The sequence below is a fragment of the Protopterus annectens genome, chromosome 11.part0 (genome assembly GCF_019279795.1).
Source record: "Protopterus annectens isolate FY-2018-M chromosome 11.part0, PAN1.0, whole genome shotgun sequence".
Taxonomy (NCBI): Eukaryota; Metazoa; Chordata; order Ceratodontiformes; family Protopteridae; genus Protopterus; species Protopterus annectens.
In genome coordinates, this window is record NC_056745.1 from 1,330,663,690 (window position 1) to 1,330,690,153 (window position 26,464).

The following is a 26,464-nucleotide window of genomic DNA, read 5'->3' on the forward strand; positions in this document are numbered from 1 at the left end:
AGGAATGGAATCTGGAAAATAATGCTATTCAGGAGATATGTCATAGCGTGAGAAATAGTTTGTAGGATAGTAGTTCCTGATAGGGAGTATTTGAGTAGTACAGAATAGCTGAGGTAAGCAGTGAGGAGATGAGGTGTGGCAAGTTAGGAGGAGAGCAGAAAAGATTTTATGTGATACAGGGACAGAGCTATGACTGCAAGAGGTGTGACTTTAGTAATGTCTTGAAAAGTGAGATGGATGGTGCAGAGGAGATACTTTGGGGGAGGTTATTCCATTCCCTAGCAATGGTGTGGGAGAACAGACTTTTCCCTGCAGTATTACTGGCTTTGGTACTACAGAGCAGGGTTTTGTTGGATGAGCATAGAGGGCGATTTGCAGAATATTGGTTTAGAAGCTGATTTAGGGTTGGGGTTTTCGGAGGGTTCCTTATTATGTTGAAGGTGAGGACTAATTGGTGATGGCTAATTAGCTGAGGGAGTTCTAATCACTGTAGTTGCTTCACGGCAAGACAGTAATGACTTCTAACAGTGGGGTTGTTAGCAAATTTTGCGATTTTATTGTAACATGACTCTAGTTTGTTTAGGTCTGCTTTCCTGACATGAATTAGGATTGGTGATGCATACATTAGGGTAGACAAGAGGTGGGTTTGGGCTAAGGAGATTCTAGCAAGGTCCGATAAGAACTGTTTTGCGTTTGTGTAGGGTTCCTAGATTCTTATGTACCTTTGTGATGGTTTGTGAGATATGGACATTAAAGTTTAGATTGTTATCTATTTCAACCCCGAACAGCTTAGTGTGAGGAGAGGAGGAGAATGTGGTCCTGTTTTTGGAGGTGATAATGAAGGTGGGAGGTGTGGATTTGGATTTATTGGAGGGGGGAGGAGTAATTTGGTCTTGTTGGGGTTTAGAATGAGTTGGATATCGGCAATCCATTGTTCCACGGAGCAGAAGGATTCTTGGGTAAGCTTTTGAAGAGTGGTTATGGATGAGGCTGAGCAGATTAGGGTGGAGTCATCTGCGTACTGTATAAGTGATGCATGAGGGGTGGAAGTATGTAGTTTGTTAGTGAAAATGGTGAATAGTAGAGGACACAGTATTAACCTTGTGGGACACGTACAGTTGTTGGTAATAGAGGAGATAGTCTACTTTGCCATTTAACTTGATTGTTTTCTGTCAGAGAGAGAGCTTCTAAACTATGAAGTAGTAGAGAGGGTGAAGGATAAGGTTGACAGAGTGTCTAAGAGTAGGTTATGGGAGACCATATCAAACGCTTTTGATAGATCTAGGAATACGGCTGAGACGAATTTGTTGTCATTTCTTAGATGGTTAATCTGATTGGTAAAGGAGAGTAGAGCAGTGGCTGTGCTATGGTTTGGGCGGAAACCATGCTGTGTGGGGGAAAGGAGGTTATGTGCTATGTGTTATGTGTTAAGTGCATTACATGGGTGTGAATACATTTCTTCAGAAGTTTGGAAAGGGTGGACAAGATAGCAATTGGCTGGTAGTTTGATAGTTCATGGGAGTTTCCGCTTTTGTGAAGGGGAATTATATGTGACACTTTCCATAGATGAGGTACGTAGGTTTCTTGTATACAGCAGTTTATAAGAATTGAGATAGGGTAGGCTTGTGATTCTGCAGCTAATTTTAGAAAATTTGTGGGTAAACCATCTGCTGCGAATGTGGTGGGTTTTAGTTTAGAGAGTAGCTTTTTAACAGAAGAGGTTGGTACTGGTGAGAGTGTGATGGTGGGTATGTTAGTTTGTTCTACAGTTGGGGTGGTTTTAGTGTTCTTGTTGGATAGCTGGATAGATAGTGCAAGGATAGATTCTGTGAAGTGATGGTTGAATTCTGAAGCTATGCTATCATCAGAATTGCTCTTGGGAGATTGGGTGGTGGTTTTGCCCGGTTTTAGAAGGGTATTGATGGCCTGCCAGAATTTTGGGGGTTTCTAGAGTGCTTGTTTTGGATGTCTAAGAAGTAGTTCTTTTTATCTACTTTTGTTTGGGTTTTGGCCTTATTTCGTAGTTCTTGATATTTCTGTCTGTCTTGGATAGTGTTACTCTTTTTCCAGTTTTTCCAGGCATTGTCTCTGGCTTTTATTAAGGCTTTTGTTGTCCTATTTAGCCATAGGGCAAAGTTAACTTTAGTCCTGGTTTTCCTGATGGGAGCTAGTATATTTAGAACAGTCATAAAAGTAGTATTAAAAAAATCAACTGCATGGTCTAAAGGCAAGAGTTTTTAGTGGATTCCAGTCCAGTTGCTGGAACATACTGTTAAGAGTTTGTGGATTGACTTTGTGCTCTTCCCTAGTCTCCTTGAATAGCATGGGTTTGGGTATTTTTGCCTGTTTACGAAGGAGTAATATGGGGCAGTGGTCACTCAAGGCATCAGGTAAGCAGCCCACATGATAATTTTCTGTGTAGATATTAACTAGTGTCCAATCTAGAATGGAGGTTCTACTGGATTTTTTTGTCTACTCTGGTGGGTTCCTGGATTAGTTGTGAAAATCCAAATAAGTTAATATGGTTTGAGGGGTTGTTGGAGTTGCATGCTAGCCAGTCTAAGTTTAGGTCGCCTAGCAGGATGGTTTCTTGGGGTAGGCTGATTGTGGCCCACTGTAGTATCTCTTCTATTATAGGTGAGTTATTTCCTGGAGGAATATAACTACAGAGGATGTTGATATCAGGATGGTTTCTTGGGGTAGGTTGATTGCGGCCCATTGTAGTATCTCTCCTATTATAGGTGAGTTGTTTCCTGGAGGAATATAACTACAGAGGATGTTGATAGCAGGATGGTTTCTTGGGGTAGGTTGATTGTGGCCTATTGTAGTATCTCTTCTATTATAGGTGAGTTATTTCCTGGAGGAATATAACTACAGAGGATGTTGATAGCAGGATGGTTTCTTGGGGTAGGTTGATTGTGGCCCACTGTAGTATCTCTTCTATTATAGGTGAGTTATTTCCTGGAGGAATATAACTACAGAGGATGTTGATTCTCTTTTTGTTTTTAAGGGACATAACTGAGCCTAATGTCTCTGCATTCTGGAATTTGGGAAGTGGGGTGATTAGTGGTTGGAGGTTGAGTGTATTTTTAAATAAGATTGCAACTCCAACCTCACTTTTTGGTACCTCTATCTTGCCTTAGGATGTTATAGTCTGGGGGAAGACTTTTTTCATTTTGTGTGGGAGGTTTTAGCCAGGTCTCTGTAATGGTTAGTATGTCTGAGGAGTAGTGGGATATGAATGCGCAAAAGTCATGTAGTTTGTTGGATATGCTGCACACGTTTATATTGATAACAAGTAGGTCTGACTTGTGTTTCTAGGATAGGAATGGGTTGCTTGGACCTGGGTTGGGGTATATGTCCCCTGAGATTAGTAGTCACTTTCTGAGAAACAGTGTGAGTTTTATGGCATAGGCTATATCCATGTGTTTTTTGGGTCCTGTTAGCCTTTTGTGAGGTAGTGTGGTTCCTGTTTTGTGTATGTAGAGTAATGAGTTGTTGTTAAATAGTGTGGAGCATATTACTATATTTGTGTGAGGTTGTGTGTGTGTGTGTGTGTGTGTGTGTGTGTGTGTGTGTGTGTGTGTGTGTGTGTATGTGAGTGTGGGTGTGTGTTATGTGGTAGGTAGTGTTTGTTGGTATGTTACAGTGTATGGATGTGGTGTCTTTCTATTACAAATATTGTGTAACACTGCTGTACCTTCTGCAGGTTCTGTGACAGAGTTGTTTTCCCAACACCACTGTATCCACAAATGAACAACTTCACTTTCCCAGAAGGTACTTTGCTACTGCCTTTTAACAAATGCTGTCTTTGTTGTTCCTGAAAAAAAAGAAACAAATTGTTATGTTTTGGTACATGAAATACACACAACTACATATGCAAACACTCATGTGTGTGTTTGTATGTGTGTATTTATTGGTCCCCTTTAGAAGATCAGGTCAACAGAAAATCTAATGTCATATGGTCAAGACCATATGATCGACTTTTCAAAATGTCAAAGCTTTTGAATGGAGATCCCAGTACAGTGGGGATCAAGGAATTTACCCCTTTTTGCCACTGTTGCGCGATCTCAGAGCTGGTATATATACTATTAAGGGAGGTGTGATGAGGTGCACAAGGGCTTACCCCCCCCACTACAAAAATGTAGATTTTTGTTTTCCGTCATTCAGCTTTCTAGAAAGTCGATCATGTGGTCTCAACCATATGACGTTCGATTTTCTGTTGAGTTAGTCTCCTGAAGTAGATCCATCATATTACCTATATATGGGTCTACATTGTATGAACGAAATTACATTTCATCGAATTTTACTTACCTGACTCCACTTCTCTGAAACTTCATTAAACCAAAAGCACATACTGCCAAAATCCTTTCTCTGTAAAAGGAACCAGTTGGCCACCATGGGAAAAAACCTAAACGAACCAAAAGAAAACCCACCAAAGTGGGGGGCTTCACCCCCCCCCCACTTAAATATACCAACTCCAAAATTGCACTACACTGAAGAAAGGGCAAAGATCACCATGGTGGCCAAGTGGTTCCTTTCACAGGGAAAGGATTTCAGCAGTCCGTGCTTTTGGTTTAATGGAGTTTCAGAGAAGTGGAGTTGAGTAAGTAAAATTCGATGAAATGTAATTTGATTCATACAAGGTAGACCCATTTATATATATATATATATATATATATATATATATATATATATATATATTTATTTATATATATATATATATATATATATATATATATATATATATATATATACATATAGATATAGCTATATAGATAATACTATATATCTATACTTATCTACAGATATGTGTATTTAATACACACACACACACACACACACACACACACACACACACACACACACACACACACACACACATAACACTAACACAGTGGGGCCGTTTTCATATCAAAATGTTATAAAACTAAAGTGACATAATGTAAACTGGATTGCTTCTTTAAGAGAGGCAGGTACATTTCTGTATTAGCTAGACAGGCTTCCCACAGGAAATGTTTCTGAACAACTACTCCATTAACCAGTGCATACAAGGCAGGCTACAGCCCTGGTATTTAGAAAATTTTGCCTTTCAGTGCAAGGGGAGTTTTTGGTTTAGAACAGCAGAATTCAGCAAAGGAGGATATATTTCAGAATCACCCAAAGAGGCCTGAACATCTTCCATTAGGAATCCCGAAAGAACAGAGCTGGTTAAGAATTCCTTTGGACTGTGTCAAAAATAGCACAAAAGACTATGTTTTTTCTTTGTGGAACTAGCAGCGTAAGATGTCCTTTACTTAGTTTCTGTTGTTTCAAAGAGCCTGCACCAGTATTGTTTCCTTTTGTTCAATAAACCTTCATTATTTTAATGGCTGGTGATGATCTCTGCTGCATTACTTCACACCACACTGGTGGGTATAGTGTGTATATTTAGCACAAGTTTCTTCATGCAAAAAAGGATCCTGGCTTATACCTTTCACTGCTGAGTTGAGCATTTTCCCCAGCTGGAGAGAACAGCCATCCAGTGATATGGGTTTGGAGTTTTGTGGAGTACAACTGTCTTTTCATAAGCCAAGATGATGACCACAACGTAGCTGCTTCAAACTACTACAGCTGCAGCCAAGGAGATTGTGGTATTTACCAAGTCCATGATGATGCCAAATACAAACAGGGAGGAATACCTCGATGTGTGCTTTATGGCATTCAAATGATACAGCTACCAGATGGAATTAAGAGTGACTAGGCTAGAATATTCTCAGCCCATTTAAATGGCAAACCTTTAAACGTTTTCAAGGACATCAAGGGGACTGAAAATCAGGACTAAGACATGAATAATGAGCTGTTACCTTGAGGTGAGACTACCTTTGAGACACAAGCTGGACATTTTCTCCTAACAAGACTGTAAGATCTCGATTACGCGATTTAAAGCATGACTTTAACTATTCTTAGATCCTGTGGCTCAACAAAGTTAAAAGTAAAATGATACAAATGTTAGTCACTGATAAGTTTAAAAAAGGCTTTAGTCTGCTACGTTAAAAAAAGCAGATGTTTCAAGATGGCCCTAAGGAAGCTGATATTTTTGTTCTACTGGTAAACAGATTGTTATGCAATGAACATTATTTAAAATGAACAATCGAAACCTATGGTAAAGCCTTTGTCAAAATCTGGCAATCTGGCAACAAACCAAAAGTATCAGTTATAAACAGCTGGTTTTAAATGTGAGGAAAGGGACGGCATAATAACACAGTTCTACCTGTGAAAACTTTAACCAGTGAAAAGATTGTGTCTAATGATGCTGAGCTTATGAAATGTTATAAACATAGACTTTCAGAGCAGTTGTCAGCTTTCTGCTGTTGTGATATTGTGGAATTAATTGTCTAAGGTCTTACTTAATGGCAGGACGCTGCAAAGTCTATTAGACTCAGGTAGTATAGTTGCAGTTATAAAAGTGCAATAAGCTTGTAAAAAAGTAGACCCTTGCTTAGAAAATTGTTCAAGTAGTTTGCATGCATACAGATAAAAAGCAGTATACAAATTATATGAGAATAGGGAAAGTTTTCCCAACCTTAAAGATCTGTAGAGGCAAGTGGACTGCAGCCCTTTCAGCAGACGATCTTATTGGTGTGGGAAGGGTAAGGAGAAAATGCATAAGCCTACACATCTCTGACTAACATGAAAGTGGGTGCAATTATCTAACACATTCTTAAGAGCATGTGAATCTAACAAAGAACCTAGAAAGTCCTAAAGGTACACAAATTTGGCTGAGGATATATAAGGAAGGAAGAAAATAAACTATTTAAAGAGATATACCAGCATACCAGCATAAACCTATAGCAGGGCAGGCTGCAAGAGCAGAACCAGTAGCCGAAAAGGATTTGCATAGTAAAATACTGCAGTCTACAAGTCTTACAAATTAGGGTTTAGAAGTGACATTGCAGCCTGCTAGTCTTCCAGAGCAGGAAGCAGATATGACTAGCAGAACTGAAAAGATTCACAAAAAGAACATATTTGAGGACATGAAGTTAGAAAATGTAAAAAAAAATGAAAAAATGAAAAAAAAGTGCAGCAGAATTCTTAACTTTCTATTAAAACAGAAAGACCTTAAGTGGAGAATTCTAAGCAAGTACTTCTAATTCTAAGCAAGCAATTCTAAGAGTGTTGAAAAGAGAAACTTGTCAATAAGAAATATTTTACTACTGTATTTAAAGGGAAGGAGCACTACCTGGTTACAAACCCATCTCTGTCAGCATAAGATAGAAAACTTGAAGACGTTAAGAATCTAGGCAGCAGGTGTCTACAAGAAAGACGAAGTAAAAGTGAAGATAAATTTTCTTCTAACAATCTTGGCAGTGAGAGAGCAATTTAAAGGAAAGAAAATGAAGAGGGTAGGGTATAATGAGAGGCAATATGAACTTCAACACAAACCTAGTGATATTTCTGTTAAGCCAAAATTTAAAAATACTAAAAGAAGAAAGAATTCTATACATCAAGATCATAAAATGCAAGAAAAAGAAAAAAATAATATGTTAGGGATGGCAACTAACACCAAAGAATACTGGTATGATTTATCATTTCTAGGAGGTGATACAGACATTCATACCCTAGTGTATGTACTGGCAGAACAGGATGAAGACTGACCATAAAGGAACTCGAGAGTTGGCTGATCTCCAGGTACGCCAGATAAGCTTTAAAAATGGCACAATGGAAAGATGGCACTTTAAGCAGAGCAACGAAAAATATAGCTGGGTAGAAACCGAAAAAAAAATTTTCTCATTTCTCAACCACACTTTTGAGTTAAAAAATGATTCACAGAACAGAGCAAGTAAAAAGAGAAAGACAAAAGTAGTCAATCAAGTTGTGATGCCCACCACTGCTACCAATATGTGATGGCCACCAATATGTGACGTCCCCAAGCTGGGCCAGTAATCAAGGAGTATGCCACTTTGAAGCTGAGACTGGAATTTAGCATATATGGCTACAATATACATCTAAATGTTTATGGCAGTGCCTGGGGCTTCTCTTCTTTTTACTAAGCTAATGAGCAAAGGCTTTTTTCCAGACCTAGAGGCTCCGGTCCTGTTCAGCACTGTGGGGTAAAGTTTTAATGGTTTAACAGCTCATGTACATTTCCCTTATTTTTCTTAAAGTAAGTTAGCTAGTACATTTAATTCCGCTGCAGTAATACATGTACATTTATTTTCATTCCAGCAGGGTGCACTGTTGATACATTTTATCACAATTAACACAAGCAAAGCTCACCAATACATTTTCAGCACAAACATCTGTACAAATCAGCTTGATATAAAAAAGACAAAGTTCTAATAAATTTGCAACACAGCATCTTGTATAAATCAGTTTGATATTCAAAGAATATATCATTCTTTACAAAACTCCAGCTGGCTATGTTGGCACTTGCCGAAATCATCGCACAAGTATTACTGCCTAAAACTTTTCAGAAAACAAGCAACAAGGCTGGCAGAGAGTCATGAACTAGGGGGACACCTACAAAAGGATAACCCTAAAGCATGGATCCTAGCAAAGTTTTACTGGCCTTGAATAATGAAAGACATTGAGATTGTCTGTGATGGATGCCCTGAATGATTACCCAGGCTGTAAAACTTATTGTTGCTAATGTCTATTACAGATATGTCATTTGAATATATTGCTGTGGCCATTGTTCAGTCAATGGTAAAGCCCAGTAATGAGTTTCAATAAGTACTGGTTATTTTAGACTATGCAACTAAGTACCCCTATTCCACTGTGTAAGGCTTGTGCTAAAACTATAGCTATGGAATTAATCTTGTGATTTTCATGTGCAGGGATACCTAAGAAAATACTCACTGATTAGGGATTCCATTTATGTGCAGAACAGTGCACCAACTATGCTCTACAATGTCCACTATAATATGTTCAAATGTCACTTCTATGTTATGCATAGGAATCACAAGAGTTTTAAAGACTGCATAAGGGAGACATTTTCTGACATCCAACACACAAGTTCTCTATTATCATTATTCCAGGTAAGTAAAATCTTGCTAGGATCCATGCTTAAGTCTTCTCCATTCCTCCATGTCCTCCTAGTACATGGCTGTATACTAATTTCACCACTAAGTTTCTAAAAAGCTTGAACACCATCAATTCAATTATTGCCTTGTCTCTGCCCTTACTTACTTTGTATAACAAGTCATTTGTAACTGAAAGTATATGTAAGAAGCATGAATATCTAACTAAGTTTCTTCCCCTATAGGGATGGCAGAAGTTTAAGGCTACAGAGTCTTGCAACTATTACAGTGTGACAATTCCTATCCCAGATTATACCTCCCCTCTCAAGGAGGGTTAGGTCAGTCAAGCTTGCAGTGAATTTATAAACAACCGTTCAATTTTCTACGTCCGAACTGACAAAAGATCATACTGCTTTATCTGCAGGGTGAATCTGTTCCAGAGGTGGGGAAGACACTGAGTAATAAATCTGGTTCTCCAACTTGTTTATTGATCTGCTGAAACAAGTCTAGATCCCTTGTTTGATATTTATGGGACTGCTGAATTGTGAAGGCACAAGAGATCCTGGATTACTGGACCCTGTTTGCTTAGAAGGCAGGACATATTTCTCTTCTAAGGAGCCTATAAGTAATTGAAAAGAGGAACAGTGCTTCTAGTCTTGTTTGGTAGCTTAGGGATTTTAAGTCTGTGATCTTCTTTGCAGGAACCACTGGGGTCTTTCCAACTGTTTGATATGTCTGGCAAGGTACATCACAAAGTGGTTGTTGCATTCTATAATTGGTCTGATCAGTACTGACTACAAGGGGACAGAAACATTTTTAGATCTGGAGGACATTCCCTTGGTGAGTACCTGCACCAAGTGGAAGGACTTCCTCACAACTGTTGCTAAATGGTGATCAAAGGAGAGGAAATTATGGACCCATGTTCCAAGATCTCCAACTACATTTTCATATTGAAGTGGGGTACTGTCAATGTTATATCCTGAAGGAATGGTCTGTCTGTCAAGTGTGACAATGTTACACATTTTAACGTTTTATTTAAGCCCATTTTCAACACACCTGACATTTGCAAGTGTAGGTTACTGCTGGATGGCTTCTGTGTCAGAGGGGAATTTAACACTAACTCCCAGTTTGTAGTCATAAGCACACATGATTGGCCATAGGTTTTGGTTTTTTAGTCTGTAGATTACAGAAGTACATACTGATCAAAAACAGTCCCAGCACTGAACCCTGCAGGGCACAAATGGTCACCTTCATCTTCTCTAACACTACTTCTGCCACCCGCACTACTTATGTTTTGCCTTTTAGTCAGTTTGTCATCCATCGTACCACATAGGGATAATCTGTATCTATATATATTTTTTGCATTCCTCTGCTCGAAGTGTCATCTTCCCACCAGTGTGCCTTTTTAAATTTAACCGGCTTACCTAAATATTTAGTATTGCTGGGGTTTCCTCAATATCAGCTTGTAGTCACCTGGAAAATGCAACTTATTCCAGTATTCCACTATGTCCATTGCTGCTGTTGGCCTTATTTGCCTTTTTTCTGCTCCCCTATTTTACTAAACATGCACAGGATATTTTTCTTTATTCACAGGACTCTGTTCAATGTTATTTTGTTCATTATAAAATTTTACCTTCTTTTCATTCTTTTCTCTTTGTGGTTAATTGTCTGTTTCAGTAACCAAACCTAGCCCTGCTAGATTCTTTCTCTTCCCTAGGTTGTGCTCTGTCTGGAAAGGAATTATCTTCAGTTTTATTTATTTTTACTCACTTACAGGTGACTATTCCCTACAGTATTCCACCATTTGAAGTTTCCGTCTTACCCTGACAAAAGGGTATTTGCAACCCTGACCAGGTAATGCTTCCCATCTTCAACTACTCTCACTCTCAGTAGCCACCTAATGCTTAGAATCCTCCGTTTCTAAGTCCTTCTGCTTTAGCTTGATAGAAAGTTTAGAATTCAGCTCAAGTGCTGGATTTCCCCTATATCTTAACTTCATTTTTTTAGAATGTACCCTTTCTGTGAGTGCTGCTCCTTTCTACTCAGTTCTGCCACCTGTTTCAAGTCCCTGCCTTGCAACACTTCCCAGATGTAATATTTTAGAATGTTACTCTCTTCATTCTACTTATACTATGAGAGATGTATTCTGACATGCACCTTTACCTGGTGCACATTCTTCCTCTCTTTACATTCCTAGACACATGTTTGCACCTTTAGGGATTTCAAACAGACTACCTTGATCTCTTCTGGATTCATACACTATAACGAATGTGTCTGCACATAGCTCACCTGCTGGTTCCCCTCCTCATACTGACAGGGAGGTCTATCACCGGCTCATAGATATATACTAGATTAACGTTAGTCCCTATATCTCATAGGCATTTGTAAGGAGGAGTATTGTTAGTCAAGAACTTTCTAAATGTTATATGGGTGGGTATGTTAGTTTGGGCCACATCTCTATCAGAGACATGGTGTCCACACCCAGGAAGAATTTCCATTTTTCCATCCATTGGTCAAGGTTATGCTTAATTTGGTTAGGAATGGGCTTTGCTTCCTTGAAGGCATTCAGCCGAGGTACCAGACTTGAAGGCATTCAGCCGAGGTACCAGAAGCACCAGTAAAGAAAATTGGTCTACAGCTATTGGTTCCATTGTATTTTCTTTGTGGTTTGAAGGTCAAGTTGGAGTGTATTTTTCAGCGGTACATCAACAAGCAAGGGAGAACCAGATCATATCCCCTGTGTCGAGAAGCCCTGAGTGTGGCAATGGGCGATACCTTCCAAATGCTTTCTAAAATCAATGCACATTCCATGGAAGTCCAACATGAAATCAGATCCATTTTACTACCTCACAAGAGGGGTCACAACAGCAAAGTGATGGAAATGATTTTCAATTGGTGGGGCCAGCCTTGTTGCGGCTTTTTTGCATCTCCCTTAAACAACAAATGCAGTAGCTTCTTTGCCCTGATCCCCCCACTGGGGGAGTCACAGAGGGCTGCTCTGCTCCATGATTGCCCCCCCCCCAGTCTTCTTTATGCTCATCCTCCAACTCCCCTAATTCTCAAATTCATTCAGAAAGCAGCCCGGTTGAAGAGCAAAATTATCCTCAGTGCGCCTTACTGGCCTCATAGATTTGGTTCCCCTTCCTTTTGTCTTATCTATTATACCCACCTTGGATTCTGGATCCATTTCCAGACCTTCTCTCTCTCACCTGACAGGCATGGTTCACCACACCCCAATCTGAAAACACTTCAAATGACTGCTTGGATGATAGAGTTTTGATCCCTTTTAGGCACCTCTTTTTCTGATGTTAGAAAGCAGGTACTAAAGGAGGCTAAAATACCTACTACAAGAAAATCATATATGTGAAAGTGGAAGTGATTTTCCAGTTGGTGCCATGCTTTGAATCAGTACACATTTAAGGCCTAGCTAGATGACTCTGGTTCTGTATTATTTGTGAGAGTTATTATCCTCTGGCCTTTCTTATTTATCTGTCAAGATTCATCTTTCAGCAATTTCCACGTGTCTGCTTTTAGATTTCCCTCCTTTTTCTTACCTGTCCTCATATGAAGCAGTTGTTGAAAGGGATTTTACATATTAGAATACAAGTGGCTTCAACTTGGGATCTTAACTTTGTGCTTGAAAAACTAACACTTCTTCCATTTGAACCAGCTCATCGGGCTGATTTGAGGTTCTTGACTAGGAGGACTGTGCTGCTTATGACTTCGACTTCTGCGTGAAGGGTACTGCAACCCTACCTCATTTCCCACAAGGACAGGGTTTCTTTGAGAACAAATCCTTTTTAGCATAAATTGGTTTCAGAGTTTACCTTGAGCCAATTCTTTCCACAACCCAAAACAAGGGAGAAAGTATCTTACCTCAGAAGAGGTGAGGTTAACCATTACCTTTATCATATTCTCAAAAGAAACTAATACAAATTTCAACATATTAGCCTGGCAGTTTGAAAGTTTCAAAATAAACTTTGTCATTTAGGACCACACATGTAGCCTAAACTAAATTACATGCATCAGCTCCTTCCATGTGGCACACCTCAGCACTAAGGGCTTTTCATCCAGAAAAAAGGAGGTCATTGTCCCACTGTACTCATCCCTCATTAGACCCTTTATAGAATACAAAGCCCCATTTGGTATGTACCTCTCAAGGCATCTGCAACAACTGGAAAGGCTGCAGAAATACTTCACTAAAAGAATCACAAGCCTAAAGCAGATGCACTATGCTGACCGCCTTAAAAAACTCCAGCTATACTCTGTCGCATATCGTCTACTCCGAGGCAATCTCTGCTTAACATACAAGGCCATGTCAAACCCAGAGTTGTTGGACATGCTACACTTAAAGAAATTCCATTCACTCAGAGCCACACACTCCAGGGATCTAAATGTTGTCATCACAATAAACAAAACATGCTGGAGGGATAGGCTCCTAACCCAGAGACTCCCCAGACTCTGGAACAGACTGCCCATACATGTCAAGCAGAGCGCCTCTTTGGCCCTCTTCAAAAGGAACCTTGATGATTGGATGGGGGAAAGGAAATTCACCCTGGGGATCACATCAGTCGCCCTGCTAGACAGGGGTCCAGGGAAGTAAATAGTGTGGGAAGAAATAGCCAGGGAATTGTTATGGCTAGGCTTGTAGAGGCCCTAAGGCCGATAGCCTAGTACCAACCTATGAACAGACAGAAAGTAAACACATACAAGTAAAAGAATGAACACAACTAACAAATACAATCCTACTCCCATATTAACTACCCCATTTAAATAAAAGACACATTACAGATTGCACATTGCCTAAGTTGTCTGTCTAATACTGCACTTGATAGGGATGCTATACATAAATATTGCACTTGGAATTTGTTTGTTATATATATTAATCAACAGACTGTATTTGTGAAAAAAAAAAAAACAGAGAGAACTGACTTAGTTAATATCCAGTTCTCTGGGATTTATGCCCGAGTTCACAAGTCGGACCACTGTCTGGTAGAAAATGCTGTTAAATCTGGTAGTCCTTCTGTGATATTTTCTACCCAATGCCAAATGCTTAAACAGTCCATGCGCTGGATGCATGGTGTCTTGTATTATTTTGGTGGCCCTTCTGAAGCTTCTTGCTGAGTAAAGTTGTTCTATCAATGGAAGACTGGTACCTGTTACCTTCTCTGTGACCCTCAACACTCTCTGTAGTGCCTTTCTTTCTGTAGCTGTACAACTTCCAAACCACACTGTAAAGTTGGTGGTGAGGATACTCTCAACAGCACCTCTATAGAAGGTGTAGAGGATATGAGGCAGGAGCTTCGGTTTCTTCAGCCTTCTCAAAAAATGGAGGCGGCGGTGCGCTTTCTTAACAAGCTAGCTGGTGTTTCTCGACCACGAGAGATCCCCTGATATGTGTATGCCTAGAAATTTCGTACACTTACCGTCTGTACACTCTCAACATTGATCATAAGCGCTGGATGGTTTGTTTTCTTTTTCCTGAAGTCAATGATAATCTCTTTGGTCTTGTTTACATTCAGGTCAAGGTTGTTCCCCTTGCACCAACTGATCAGAGATGCCACCTCCGCTCTACATCCCCTTTCATCCTCCTTTGTGATGAGCCCCATGACTGTGGTGTCATCAGCAAACTTGATGATATGGTTAGACTTGTGCTTAGCGTAGCAGTCGTAGGTCAGGATGGTGAATAACAGTGTGCTGAGAACACATCCCTGTGGAACAGCGGTGTTAATCATGATGCACTTTGATGTGTTCTTACCCGAACACACCCTCTGTGGTCTCTCAGTTAGGAAGTCCAGGATCCAGTTACAGAGATGTTTACTGACTTCTATATATGCCAGTTTTTCTATCAGCTGCATTTTAAATGCTCAGCTGTTTTCATCAGCTGCACTGAAATTCTGAAAGTTAAACTAGCAGAGGAAACTTTCCATTCATATCTGTCAACATCTTTCCCATCCTTGTCAGAGGGGCTGGGGTTAGCATTAATAATCTGTTTAGTATCAGGCATTTAGACAACAAAATAACTGCAGTCTCTGCTTTAAGATTAGAAAACAGACATTTATGTGTTTAAGACACTTTGCTTAACAAATCAGACTTTTTATGTGCAGGAGGTTGACTGTGCACTGCAAGCTGTTAAGAAAACATCCTCTAACACTGATACAACTAGAGGGACAGCTGCAGGCTGTGACTATCCATTTGCAACAAATCATGAAACTTGCTGAGAAATATGAATTTCATTCTGTTCCCACTGAAATACCTCCTTCATTTTAACTATGACTCAAGAAAAGAATAGTTAATAGTTATTACTGAAATAATACATTCCTCAGAATCAGAATCTTTAGCTTCAAGAAAAACACTTCCCTTTCCATTCCCTGTTCTTCTGACTGAGAATCAGTGTCAGGATGTAAAGGAATTATTTTTCTATTAAAAGTAAGTGAACAAACTAAATGTGACACATTCAAAATTATAAATTAGATCTTTTGAAAATCCAGCAATGTAGTAGATCTTCATCCACTCCTTCCCCGAAGGCCGACAAGAGTGCTTCTCCCTTGACCAGTGAGGACAAACCTACAACCAGAGAGGAACATGTCTAACTCCTGGTAGTTTGTGGTTTCTCAAGAAGCTACACTAGATGGACCAAGAGACATTGATGAGTGGTCCAAAGAACCAAGTCCAGCCATCTCAAACTTACCTATCAAGGGCTATAGCAGTAAAGCAGCCAGGCTGACACCTGAGAAGACTCCTTATCAGTTTTCTTCTTCTTGCAGACAGGGGAAGGAAAAACCTAGGAGACCATTAATTTCTTCTTGGTCCAGAAGAAAAAGAAGCTTGAAAGATGGACGGGGGGGGGGGGGGGGGGGGGTCTGTGAGAACTGGTAAACCTACTGACAGAAAATAAGGACTTCAAGATAAAAACAATTAAATAACAGTCCCAAAAAGCACAATATCCTACCCCTAAAACTGCAATTCTACATGAAAATGTAGAAGTCAGGTAGAAAAACTATTTGTTTTTACACAGTTTTGTCACACAAGTATATATTGAGGAACAACACATAAAAAATGACAGCCCATAAAAACACTTTTCCAAGCAAAAAATACATTTATTTCAGAGAAAAAGCACAGTTTTTCCTAACAAAATCAAGTAGTGGAAGATTTTCCCCAGGAAGCTACTTATCTGTCCAGCCCTGAAGAATTGTTAGCTGACTGTCAGTTTCACAAAACCCTTAAATGGAGCACATTTTTGAGTCAAGAAATCTGTGAAGCTTTTGTCTCCCAAACTGCCTTTTCATCTGGCTCTGCTGAAGCCACTGGCAGTTAGGGTGCGTGGAAGGTACCCTGATGCTTTGAAAACTGGCTGGTGGTCATATCCTGAGCAAGAGAGAACCTAAATAGCTTAGGCCACTGCAATAAAGATCTAATGTTGAACATAGTTGTTATGATTGAGTCTATCCAGAGCTACAGACTCCTGCAAGGAGAGTTTTGCTCTTATCCCATACTTGTTGACCTCTGCAGGAAGAGACAGGAAGTGGGGAAGAAGGAATCTCCTAGAATCAGGGCTTCAACAATGTAGTTACAGGTGCCAGGACAGGAAGCAGGGACTAAGCTAAAAGGAAGGGTACACAGTTAGGGATCCTACTGCAGAGTTAATGGCTCCTTTGCTGAAAGTAGAGAGTGAGGGAAAAAGAAGCTTCTACAGTCAAGGCTCTTACACTACAGCTATAGATCATTCCAGAAAAACAGGAAGATATGATTGAGGAAACACATATCCTGCAATCAGTACTTATACTTCAAAGTTACTGACTCATGCAAGGGAAGTTTGAGGAGTGTGGGGGGTTAGCACAAGATCTTGACTCTCAATAACAGGCTCCTACAGGGGAAAGTCAGGGGGGTGAAACAACTGGAAAATACTTAACTCCTGCAGGAAGAGATAAGGGGACGAGAAGCAGGATCTTCCTACTATCAGTGCTCTTATATTAACAGACTCGTGCAAGGCAACCATGAATTAGGCCAATAGGAAACTCCTACACTGAGGGATATCGCTCACATTTCATGAATCCTGCAGAGACAAAAGGGGCAAAAATAGCAGAGAGTTCTACACCCAGTGTTCACCATCTTACATTTATAGACTCATGCAGGAACAGTATGGACTGGGGCAGTAAAGGATCTTCAGGAGTACTGATAAGTCTCTATAAGCAACTCCTAAAAAAAGTGGGAAGAGTAGAAGTTCCTAGACAATCACTTCTGTAACATTACTGGTGAGCACCATAAGAAGCATGAGAGATGCTCCTGTACCACATTTCACTATAATTTGCACTTAAGTACCGTTATACAAAACAAGATCAAACACCTTCATATAGTATCACAACCTATGTGTTAAATAACACTAGAAATCCATCCTTGTTTGCTGTTCTTCTATACTCTATCTATTGATCTATAGTGTTTTTCTTTCTTAGGTTTTTGTGAGACCTTAGTATCGCATCATAAATTACTAGGTGTATCTAATTTTGTAATATGTTATAAAGATTTGTACTACACTATTTCTAATACAAATGTATTAGTCTTATTCATCTATTCTTAGATAAATTTATCCTTTTTCCTACTGAAATATAAAATATATAATCTTAGGCTTGTACTATAATTGTTAAAACTTATGTACCAAATTATACTGTTATTGTCTTTGTCTTGACCTTTTATGTTGTTGTAATTTGTGGAGCTTTTCTCCCTGGGCCTCCACTGAAAATGGACATATATCCAGCTGGATTAGCCCGGTCAACAAATGTAAAATAAAATAAATAAATAAATAAATAAATAAAATATCAGATACTTCCTGCTCATTATTAACAGAAGTACTACCCTACCAAAAGCAGTGTAAACTGCAGTTTCAGGAAAGGTCCCCCACATAATATTCTTTAAAACCATTTCCCATGGACACCAACCAAAGGCTAATGGGTATGAAGGAGAAACCGTCACCCACTAAACCTTCGGAACCTACTGCCGTTAATATCCTGGGTGGGAAAACTGCAATGGGTACAGGTCTATCTTACTCAACCATTGTTCTTCTATGCTAGTAGATGTCAAAACTCCACTCCTCAACTTAGCCAACAAAAAAGATTGCGACCTACAAAACTCTTATTCTCAACACTTTTCTAGGTAGTGTACATGAACAAATGTTCAAATATTAGAAAAACAGCATATCTGAGTACTAAAGCCCAGAAACACTAGCTGTGAATCAACAAATCTAAATATAAAACAAAGCATCTAGTGAGGATAAGAACCCATATAACAGAAGTAGTGGTTACTGCAGTTCACAAACATTTCTTTATATTTTCTGTTATTGTATATACACACGATATGAATCAAAAATAATATTATGTTTACCAAAACAGATATACTGTACCTGCACTTTCTTTTTAATGAACTGAATAACCGGTAAAGGAACTGAATTCTCCCTCACAACATCCAGAAGGCTAAGCCCATCCTGCAAAACAAAAGCAGCTGTTCATTACTTGATAAGATTAAAGAAATGCGACTGGAACTTGCTAATCCAAAGGACTACACGTACTAATGTTAACATATGTGCTGTTTTTGGTTCACAAACATATATTTGCATGGCTTTGTTAAATATGTCTCTAAGATGTTTTTAACATGAGACTACCAGAGAGATCATGAGACCATCAAGATGTCATTGAGCTTTAATGTATCAACTCCTACTGCTTCTTAATGGACAACAGGCCCGCTCTCACTTAAACCACCACATTATAGAAGAAAAGTTATGCAAAAGAAAGAGCTGTGTTGGCCAGTTAATGAAGCCACTGCTGTACAGAGATGGGCCAATGGGATTGCTTCTTTCTTCAAAATCATCTTAAAAGGCTATACCTGTAAACTTAAGAAAGAAACAATGAAAGGGGAAAACAGCCAAGCTTTAGCAAAATCTAATGTGAGACAGAGACTATAAAAAGTGCTAAACAGATATAGTACTAAACATTGCAATCAACAGTGAAAAAAGATACACTAGCAATCTCCATTATAAAAAAAGATAGATGGGACAGATATAAAACCTGCTACTGGGTATGAATCATAACCTCACCAAAATTTATAGCTAAGGGACTGTAATAAAGAAAAACAAACATATAGATACATTGTGGAATTAGTTGTCCATATTAATCTGTTTTGGTTTTGGGTTCTCAATCATGGCTATCTCTGTTAATAACCAAGAGTGAGGATTGAGTCTAGATCTCATGAACTGGTGATTTGCTATCTCAGTATACATATGGGAATATCACTCAACATCCAATCCTATAAAATTACTACAATCCTGACACATTAAGATATAAATTTCAATGATACAGAAACTTTCAGTGAACTAAAGCAAAATTATTTATTTATAGACAAAGCTTAAGATAAAACAGCTATCTCGTAAAGAGATTTTAAAGCTCAGTGAGACAATCTCCAAGGAAGAAATCAAAGAAGCAATCAGGAATTTGACCAGTGGGAATGACCCAGGCCTTGACGGACTCGCTCCTGATTTTTATAAGGGATTCAAACATATTCTAGTTACACCTCTCAATGAAAGATTTCCCCTTTAAGTTCTAAATACCTAAACTCTCAATGCTTCATAAACCCAATAAAGACTGAACATTCTCCAGAAGCTGTAGACCTACACCATTATTTTAGCTGGAGACCAAAATCTATGTTAAAATCCTTGCAAAAATTATTCTTAATATTCTTCCCAATATTATCTCCATATACCAACAAAGATTTTTAAAACACAGTCAGGCAGCCATGATCTCAAGAGTGTGGCTGAATATGCAGACATTCAGTCAGTATTATAAACATACATGTGTCTGCAATTCTAATAGACTTTAAAAAAGCATTTGACTCAGTAGATTAGGAATTCATTTAAGAGCTATTTCACTACTTAAAATTACTTAGCTAATTTGTTTCTAAATGTAAACTTCCATATAATAATCTCTCTGCCCAATTTTTCACAAATGGACTTTTATCACAGGCAAGCTTTCTGATGAAGGGTATGAGACAGGGATGCCCACTTTTCATCATAATATTTATTTAAGTCACTTAGATATATATTCAACATTTAAACTTTATGTAAGCCAACACATGATAAATATCCGGTTACTGAGCTGTCCAATCTCTACTAGGTTTGCTCATAACTGTATAGTCTAGGTTTCTCATCCCTATATCAGTCATGGTAGAATACGTTCATGTTTTAAACACCTAGAATCATTCACTGCCTGGAAGAAAATGTAAAAAAAAAAAAAAATAAAAAAACACTTTCCCCTATTAGATGCATAAAATAAACATTCTACTCACTAATGGAGGTAAAGCAACAGTATGTGTCTATATGGAAATCAAGTTAACTTTTGTTCCTATAAAAAAATTTACAGGCAAACAGCAAACCATTATCAAAATCTTGTATGATCAAGAAACAACTTTCCTCAAACTCTACCATACCAGCACAACCCACCTGCCATTACTACCCCACGGCCTTTCTCCCAAATTCTCAATAGTCCGTATTCCAACAGCTGTGGTAAAGAAACTGCTTATGAAACTAAAACCATGTACCACCAATGCCCCTGACAACCTGCCTCCAGAATTCCTGCAAATAGCTGCTGATTCCATTGCATACCCCATTAGCATACTTCTCAACAGATCCATCCATGAGTCTTATGTACCTTCTATTTGGAAAAAAGCATTTATCCTCCCACTACACAAAGGTGGCAACAACATAGACCTCTCCAACGTCCGGCCCATTGCCATCCTTTCACTCATCTCAAAAATCCTCGTAAAATGTATCCACGGTCAACACCTTAACCACCTACTGGATAACAAGACAGAGGCACATGGAACTAATGGCTCTGCTGGACAGAGGCACAGAGAACTAATCTAAGGGGGCGGAGAAAGCCAACACAGTCTGGCTAGGCTTATAGATGCCCTCGGGCAGATAGCCTAGTTGTTACCTATGAACAACATACTATAACCAACACAGCATGGATTCACAGCAGGCCACAGCACCACTACTGCTCTCAGTTCATTCTGCGACTCTATCAACTGGGCTCATGATGCCAGAAAACTTGCCTCCTCCCTATTTCTTGATCTGTCAAAAGCCTTTGATGCTATCTCTCACCCTCTTCTCCTTGGAAAACTATCCAACATAGGTATCTCTCCCTCCACCCTAAACTAGTTTTCCAGCTACCTCTCAGACAGACAACAAGCCATTAAATGGCTAAACTCCTTCTCTCCATTCCTTAACACCACTACAGGTGTTCCCCAAGGGTCTATCCTGGGCCCATTACTTTTCAACATTTTCATCAATGGCTTTCACTCTAGCCTCACCCAAGCCACAGTCATCCAATACGCAGAGGACTCTACTGTCATCTGTACTGCCAACTCCCCTCAAGAACTTCAGAAACTTACCCAATCAGCCCTCAGCTCCACTGAAATATGGATGTCTAACAACCATTTAGCATTACACCTCAAACTCGTTACACCTTTTGTAAACTGTTGAGACTTAATGGTGTATGCACAACAACAGTGAAGGGATCTAGCCAACTGCCACTAGATTGGGCTATACTACTTTTGAATCAGCCTTACACTCACAGTGTTCCAGTCCCAAGCATTTACTTTTTAATTTGGTAAAAGTAATTTCGCTCCCTCCTTACTGACTACATTTGCTAGTTTACCCCTAGGATCCAATTAAAATTAGCCTGAAAATTGGTGTAAAATTAACAAAGAATAAAACAAATTAAAGTACAGCCAAACACATTGCTTACATATAATCATACAAACCAAACCAAAAGCCCAAGGTAACTCTCAGAGTCAGTGTTAGCCCCGCTCCACTCACTCTCGCTGCACTTGGCTCGCTCCTCCCCCCTCCCTGTCCCCAAATTCTACCCGCCCCCACTAGTGCTAAATTTAAACCAGACTTTGCCACTCCCCTCCTGCTAATTACCAATTAGCACCTCACACATCATTGAGCAACCCTGCCCCTTAACCCATTTCCTTCTCTCTCATTCTTCCACACCCTGTTAGCACAGTCAGCCATCAAATTTGGCCTGCCCCCTATCAAAATGCAAACAAGCAAAAAAACACTAATATCCAAATGCCTATACTGTTTGTATTTTAACATCTCACTGCCTACGAACAAACACTTGACCGTGGTATTCACTAATCAAATGGTCAAACAAGCACCCAAGACTTCACACAACACCAAACACTTTACTTTCCCCAGCACACCGAATATACCACCCTCTATAAAATAGCACCTCTGTACAGCCACAGAACATAATCCCAAAGACAAAGACTATATAAAGCTTATAAACTAACTCCTAAAGCTCTGAATATCCTGTCACTATAACCTTATAACACATGGAGACATTCATCCCAACCCTGGCCCACCCACACCCAATAACCTCCACTCCCCTACCACAACCCCCAGAGTCAAGCTACCCATGAATACTCACACTAATTCCCTCCTAGCATTTCACCTAAATATCAGAAGTATTAACAATAAGATTCCTAACCTACACGCCCTCCTAGCAACCCACTCCCCAGACATTATGTGTCTTATGGAAACCTGGCTAAAACCCAGTACTACTGACAATGAGATACTACCTCCAGGATACAATATTCACCGGTTATACTGTGCTACAAGGAAAGGAGGTGGGATAGCAGTCCTTTACAAAAATACTCTAACCGTTAATAGAGACACCATTCAACCTCCCCAATTCAATAACGTGGAACTCCTCATAACCAAGCTACAGATTAACCAAAACAAACACTTGAACATCATCTGTGCATACATTCCACCAGGCAACAACCTAAATACCCTAGAAGATCTCCTTTACTGGTTATCCATTACCTATCCCCAAGAAACCATAGTTATCGGTGATTTTAACACCGACCGGCACACCTGCTCCTCCAACCCCACCCCCACTCATATAAACTTATCTGGATTTAAACAGACCATAACCTCTCCCACTAGGATAAACAAACCAACCAACAAGGAAAGTATCCTAGACTGGATCCTAGTTAATAACCAACCCAAACTGTACACAGCTGGTACTCTCCCTGATGACCTCAGCGACCATTATCTAATCTATATCATAAAACATAAGGAAGGAAACCCTCACCAGCCCAAATATAAAACATTTAGAAACAGGAAAAACTTTGATGCTGCTATATTCCAAAATGAATTAAAAGCAGTTGACTGGTCAAAACTAAAAAATCTAACATTAGAGGAGGCCATAGATCACTTTAACACTAAATTCCTAAGTATCCTTGATTCCCATGCTCCAGCACATACAATAAAAACTAGATCAAATATAGCACCATGGCTGACAAAAGATACCAAAGCAAAAATCAAAACTAGAAACAGAGCCTGGGCCAGCTGGAGAACAACCAAAGCCCCACTTGACCATCTAAAATATCGTCAACTCAGGAATGGTACAAAAAAATCTATTTTACTGGATAAAAAAAGCTTCTACCAAAATCTCGTACAAAAACACCACAACAACCCTCAAAAGTTCTGGGCAGGCTTAAATCAACTACTTTGTCCAGGTCACTCCACAACCCCAACCCCGGCTAACTACACCCATAGTTCCCCAGAGACCATAGCTAGCGCCTTTAATAACTTTTTCACTGAAACAATCCAATCCCTAGCAAATCAACTAACCCTCTCTAACTTAAACCACATGCCTAATCTACCTAACAATCACCTGGAATTTAGCTTCCAACCAATATCCACTAGTTTTATCAAAACACTTCTAAAAAAATTAAAACCTACCACCCTTGCTGCTGACCTCCTCCATGCAGAGTACCTACAAATAGCTGGAGATGCCATTGCATATCCCATATCTATCCTCATCAACAGAACCTTATCCGAAAATGCTATCCCCTCCCTCTGGAAAATATCTCACGTCATCCCACTCCATAAAGGTGGTAGCTCCTCAGACATATCCAACTATAGACCCATTGCCATTCTTTCCCCACTAGCCAAAATAATGGAGAAATGTGTATACAAGCAACTAATGCAATACCTTTCACAGAATAACTTACTATCAGACTCCCAGCATGGTTTCAGGCCATACCACAGCACCAACTCAGCCCTCCTTTCCTTTATTACTGCCATAAACCAAAACAGGAATGACTATAGGCTAACCTCTGCCCTCTTTCTTGACCTATCAAAAGCCTCTGACATGGTCAACCATGAACTTCTCATTCTTTCACTAAAATCTATTTCCCTCAACAAGCCTACTATCCAGTGGTTCCAGTCCTACCTGACTGGTAGACAGCAGGCGGTACTATGGCAGGGCAAACTCACCAGCCAGTTACCTCTCACACTTGGTGTCCCTCAAGGGTCCATACTAGGTCCACTACTCTTCTCTATTTTTATCAACAACCTCCAAACTGCTATCCCTAAAGCCACCTGCATTCAATATGCAGATGATTCCACTCTCATCTGCTCAGCCACCTCCCCATCCGACTTGCAAATCTTAACCCAAAATACATTTAACACTATCGAGAACTGGCTCACCAACCAACGCCTACTTCTGAACCCCAATAAAACTAAACTTCTACTCTTCTCTCCCACTAGTAGATCCAACACACTTTCATTCCCTGTCACATCTAACAATGGTACCACTATTTCCCCAGATAATCACACCAAACTGCTAGGGGTTATCATAGACAATAATCTCAAATTTGACCTACAGGTCAACAAAACCATACAGACCATCAATAAGAAGCTTGGATCACTGCATAGAAACAAGACATTTTTAACCCCACTGGCTAGGACTGCAATCGCCCGATCACACCTACTCTCTACTCTTTTATATGCCTCGCCTGTACTCTCAAACCTCAACAAATCTGAATTAGGTAAACTGTCACATAGCTACAATCATATTGCCAGATTCGCCACTGGCTCCACCTAGAGAACCCACCACTGCCAGAACATTAAACAACTAGAGTGGCTATAACTGCCCAGCTTAATTCAATTCAATCAATTCTTAACAGCACACAAAATTTTGTACCACCCTGAGGATACCACCCCACTTAAAAATATTATTAAGCCATATAGCAACCTAAGATCCCTACGGTCAGCTGATAAACTACTGGTCCAAACCCACAAAGCTAATAACTCTGCTGGTGAATCCCTGTTTGCCAACTTCATTGGCAAAACCTGGAATTCGTTGCCAAACTATATAACCCTACAATCCTCCAAAAGTCTCTTCAAAAAAACCTCAAACAGTATCTCAAAGTGAATTGGCTACGCCCATGTACCAACCCTGATTAAGTTATAAACTAAAAGCATATTCTGCAATTATCATAACTTGTAACTACATCACCAAGCTCTGCTTCCATTCTGATGTCTCTTACTTTTAATTGTCTGTCCATGAGAATTGTGAGTCCCTACTAGGGAACACTACTAACCCATTGTATATAATCACTTTGTTTTTATAATTGTTTGCTAACTTCTGTGTAATCTATGTAAGTTTGTCTATGTGGAGCTTTTCTCCCTGGGCCTCTGCTGAAAATGGACATGTATCCAGTCGGACTATCCCGGTAAACAAATGTAAAATAAATAATAAATAAATAAATAAAGATGAAACTAGTACTGTTCTCCCCTAAGAAATCCAACACCATAAACAGACACTTTTTCTATTCACTCCCATGACAACACTTCTATTCAGGTTGTCACTCATACCAAACTCCTAGAAGTCACTATTGATGAACACCTAACCTTTGACATGCACATTCACAATAATGTTAAAAAGGCACACCAGAAACTGGGCATTCTATATCGCCATTAGACTTACCTCAACTACTCTTCCAAACTAACCCTCTCTACCTCCTTCCTTCTCCCCGCTCTACTATACGGCGCTCCTCTCTTAACAAACCTTTAGGCCAATCTAAAATCCAAACTTCAAGCTTGCTATAATAAAATTGCACGGTTTGCCACAAATGGACAACACCTATCTCACCACTGCAAATCTCTTCAGCAACTGAACTAGCTAGAACTACCTCATCACCTCACTTATATACAACTAACTACTGCCCGTAAAATAATAAATTACCCATCCAGCTGCCCAGCCTTTTCCAATCTATTTAATTTATACCACCCCAACAGACCCCTCAGCTCTGAAAATCAAATGTCTGTACATGCAGAAACTCCCAACCTTACCGCTGGACATTGGCTCAACTCCTTTTCTACTGCTAAGCTATAGAACTCTCTCCCACCTCCACTTAGATCTACTAGCAATACCCATATCTTCAAAAAACCTTTGAGACACTACCTCTCCTCCCACTGGTTATGTCCTTGTGCTAATGCCTCTCAATCCACTACCTGATTTTTCATCTCACCCTGTTCTTCACACACCCCTGCTTTCTTCCTCCCCTTTCACCGCCTATACCATCTTCTATATCTCCTCAATAGTTAACCCTCC

The 26,464-nt window shown here is 39.6% G+C and overlaps 1 protein-coding gene across 3 annotated transcripts in view; it reads right to left on the bottom strand.

Annotated features, from left to right (window-relative positions):
- The window catches only part of LOC122815837 (death-associated protein kinase 1-like), a 913,045-nt gene that overhangs the window by 277,248 nt on the left and 609,333 nt on the right, over positions 1 to 26,464 (bottom strand). For all 3 annotated transcript variants that reach the window (XM_044088647.1, XM_044088646.1, XM_044088648.1), the window contains 2 exons: positions 18,400 to 18,480; positions 3,701 to 3,820 (listed from right to left, as the gene is read on the bottom strand). In XM_044088647.1, coding sequence (XP_043944582.1) covers positions 3,701 to 3,820; positions 18,400 to 18,480 — 201 coding nt within the window. The remainder of the gene's footprint in view (positions 1 to 3,700; positions 3,821 to 18,399; positions 18,481 to 26,464) is intronic.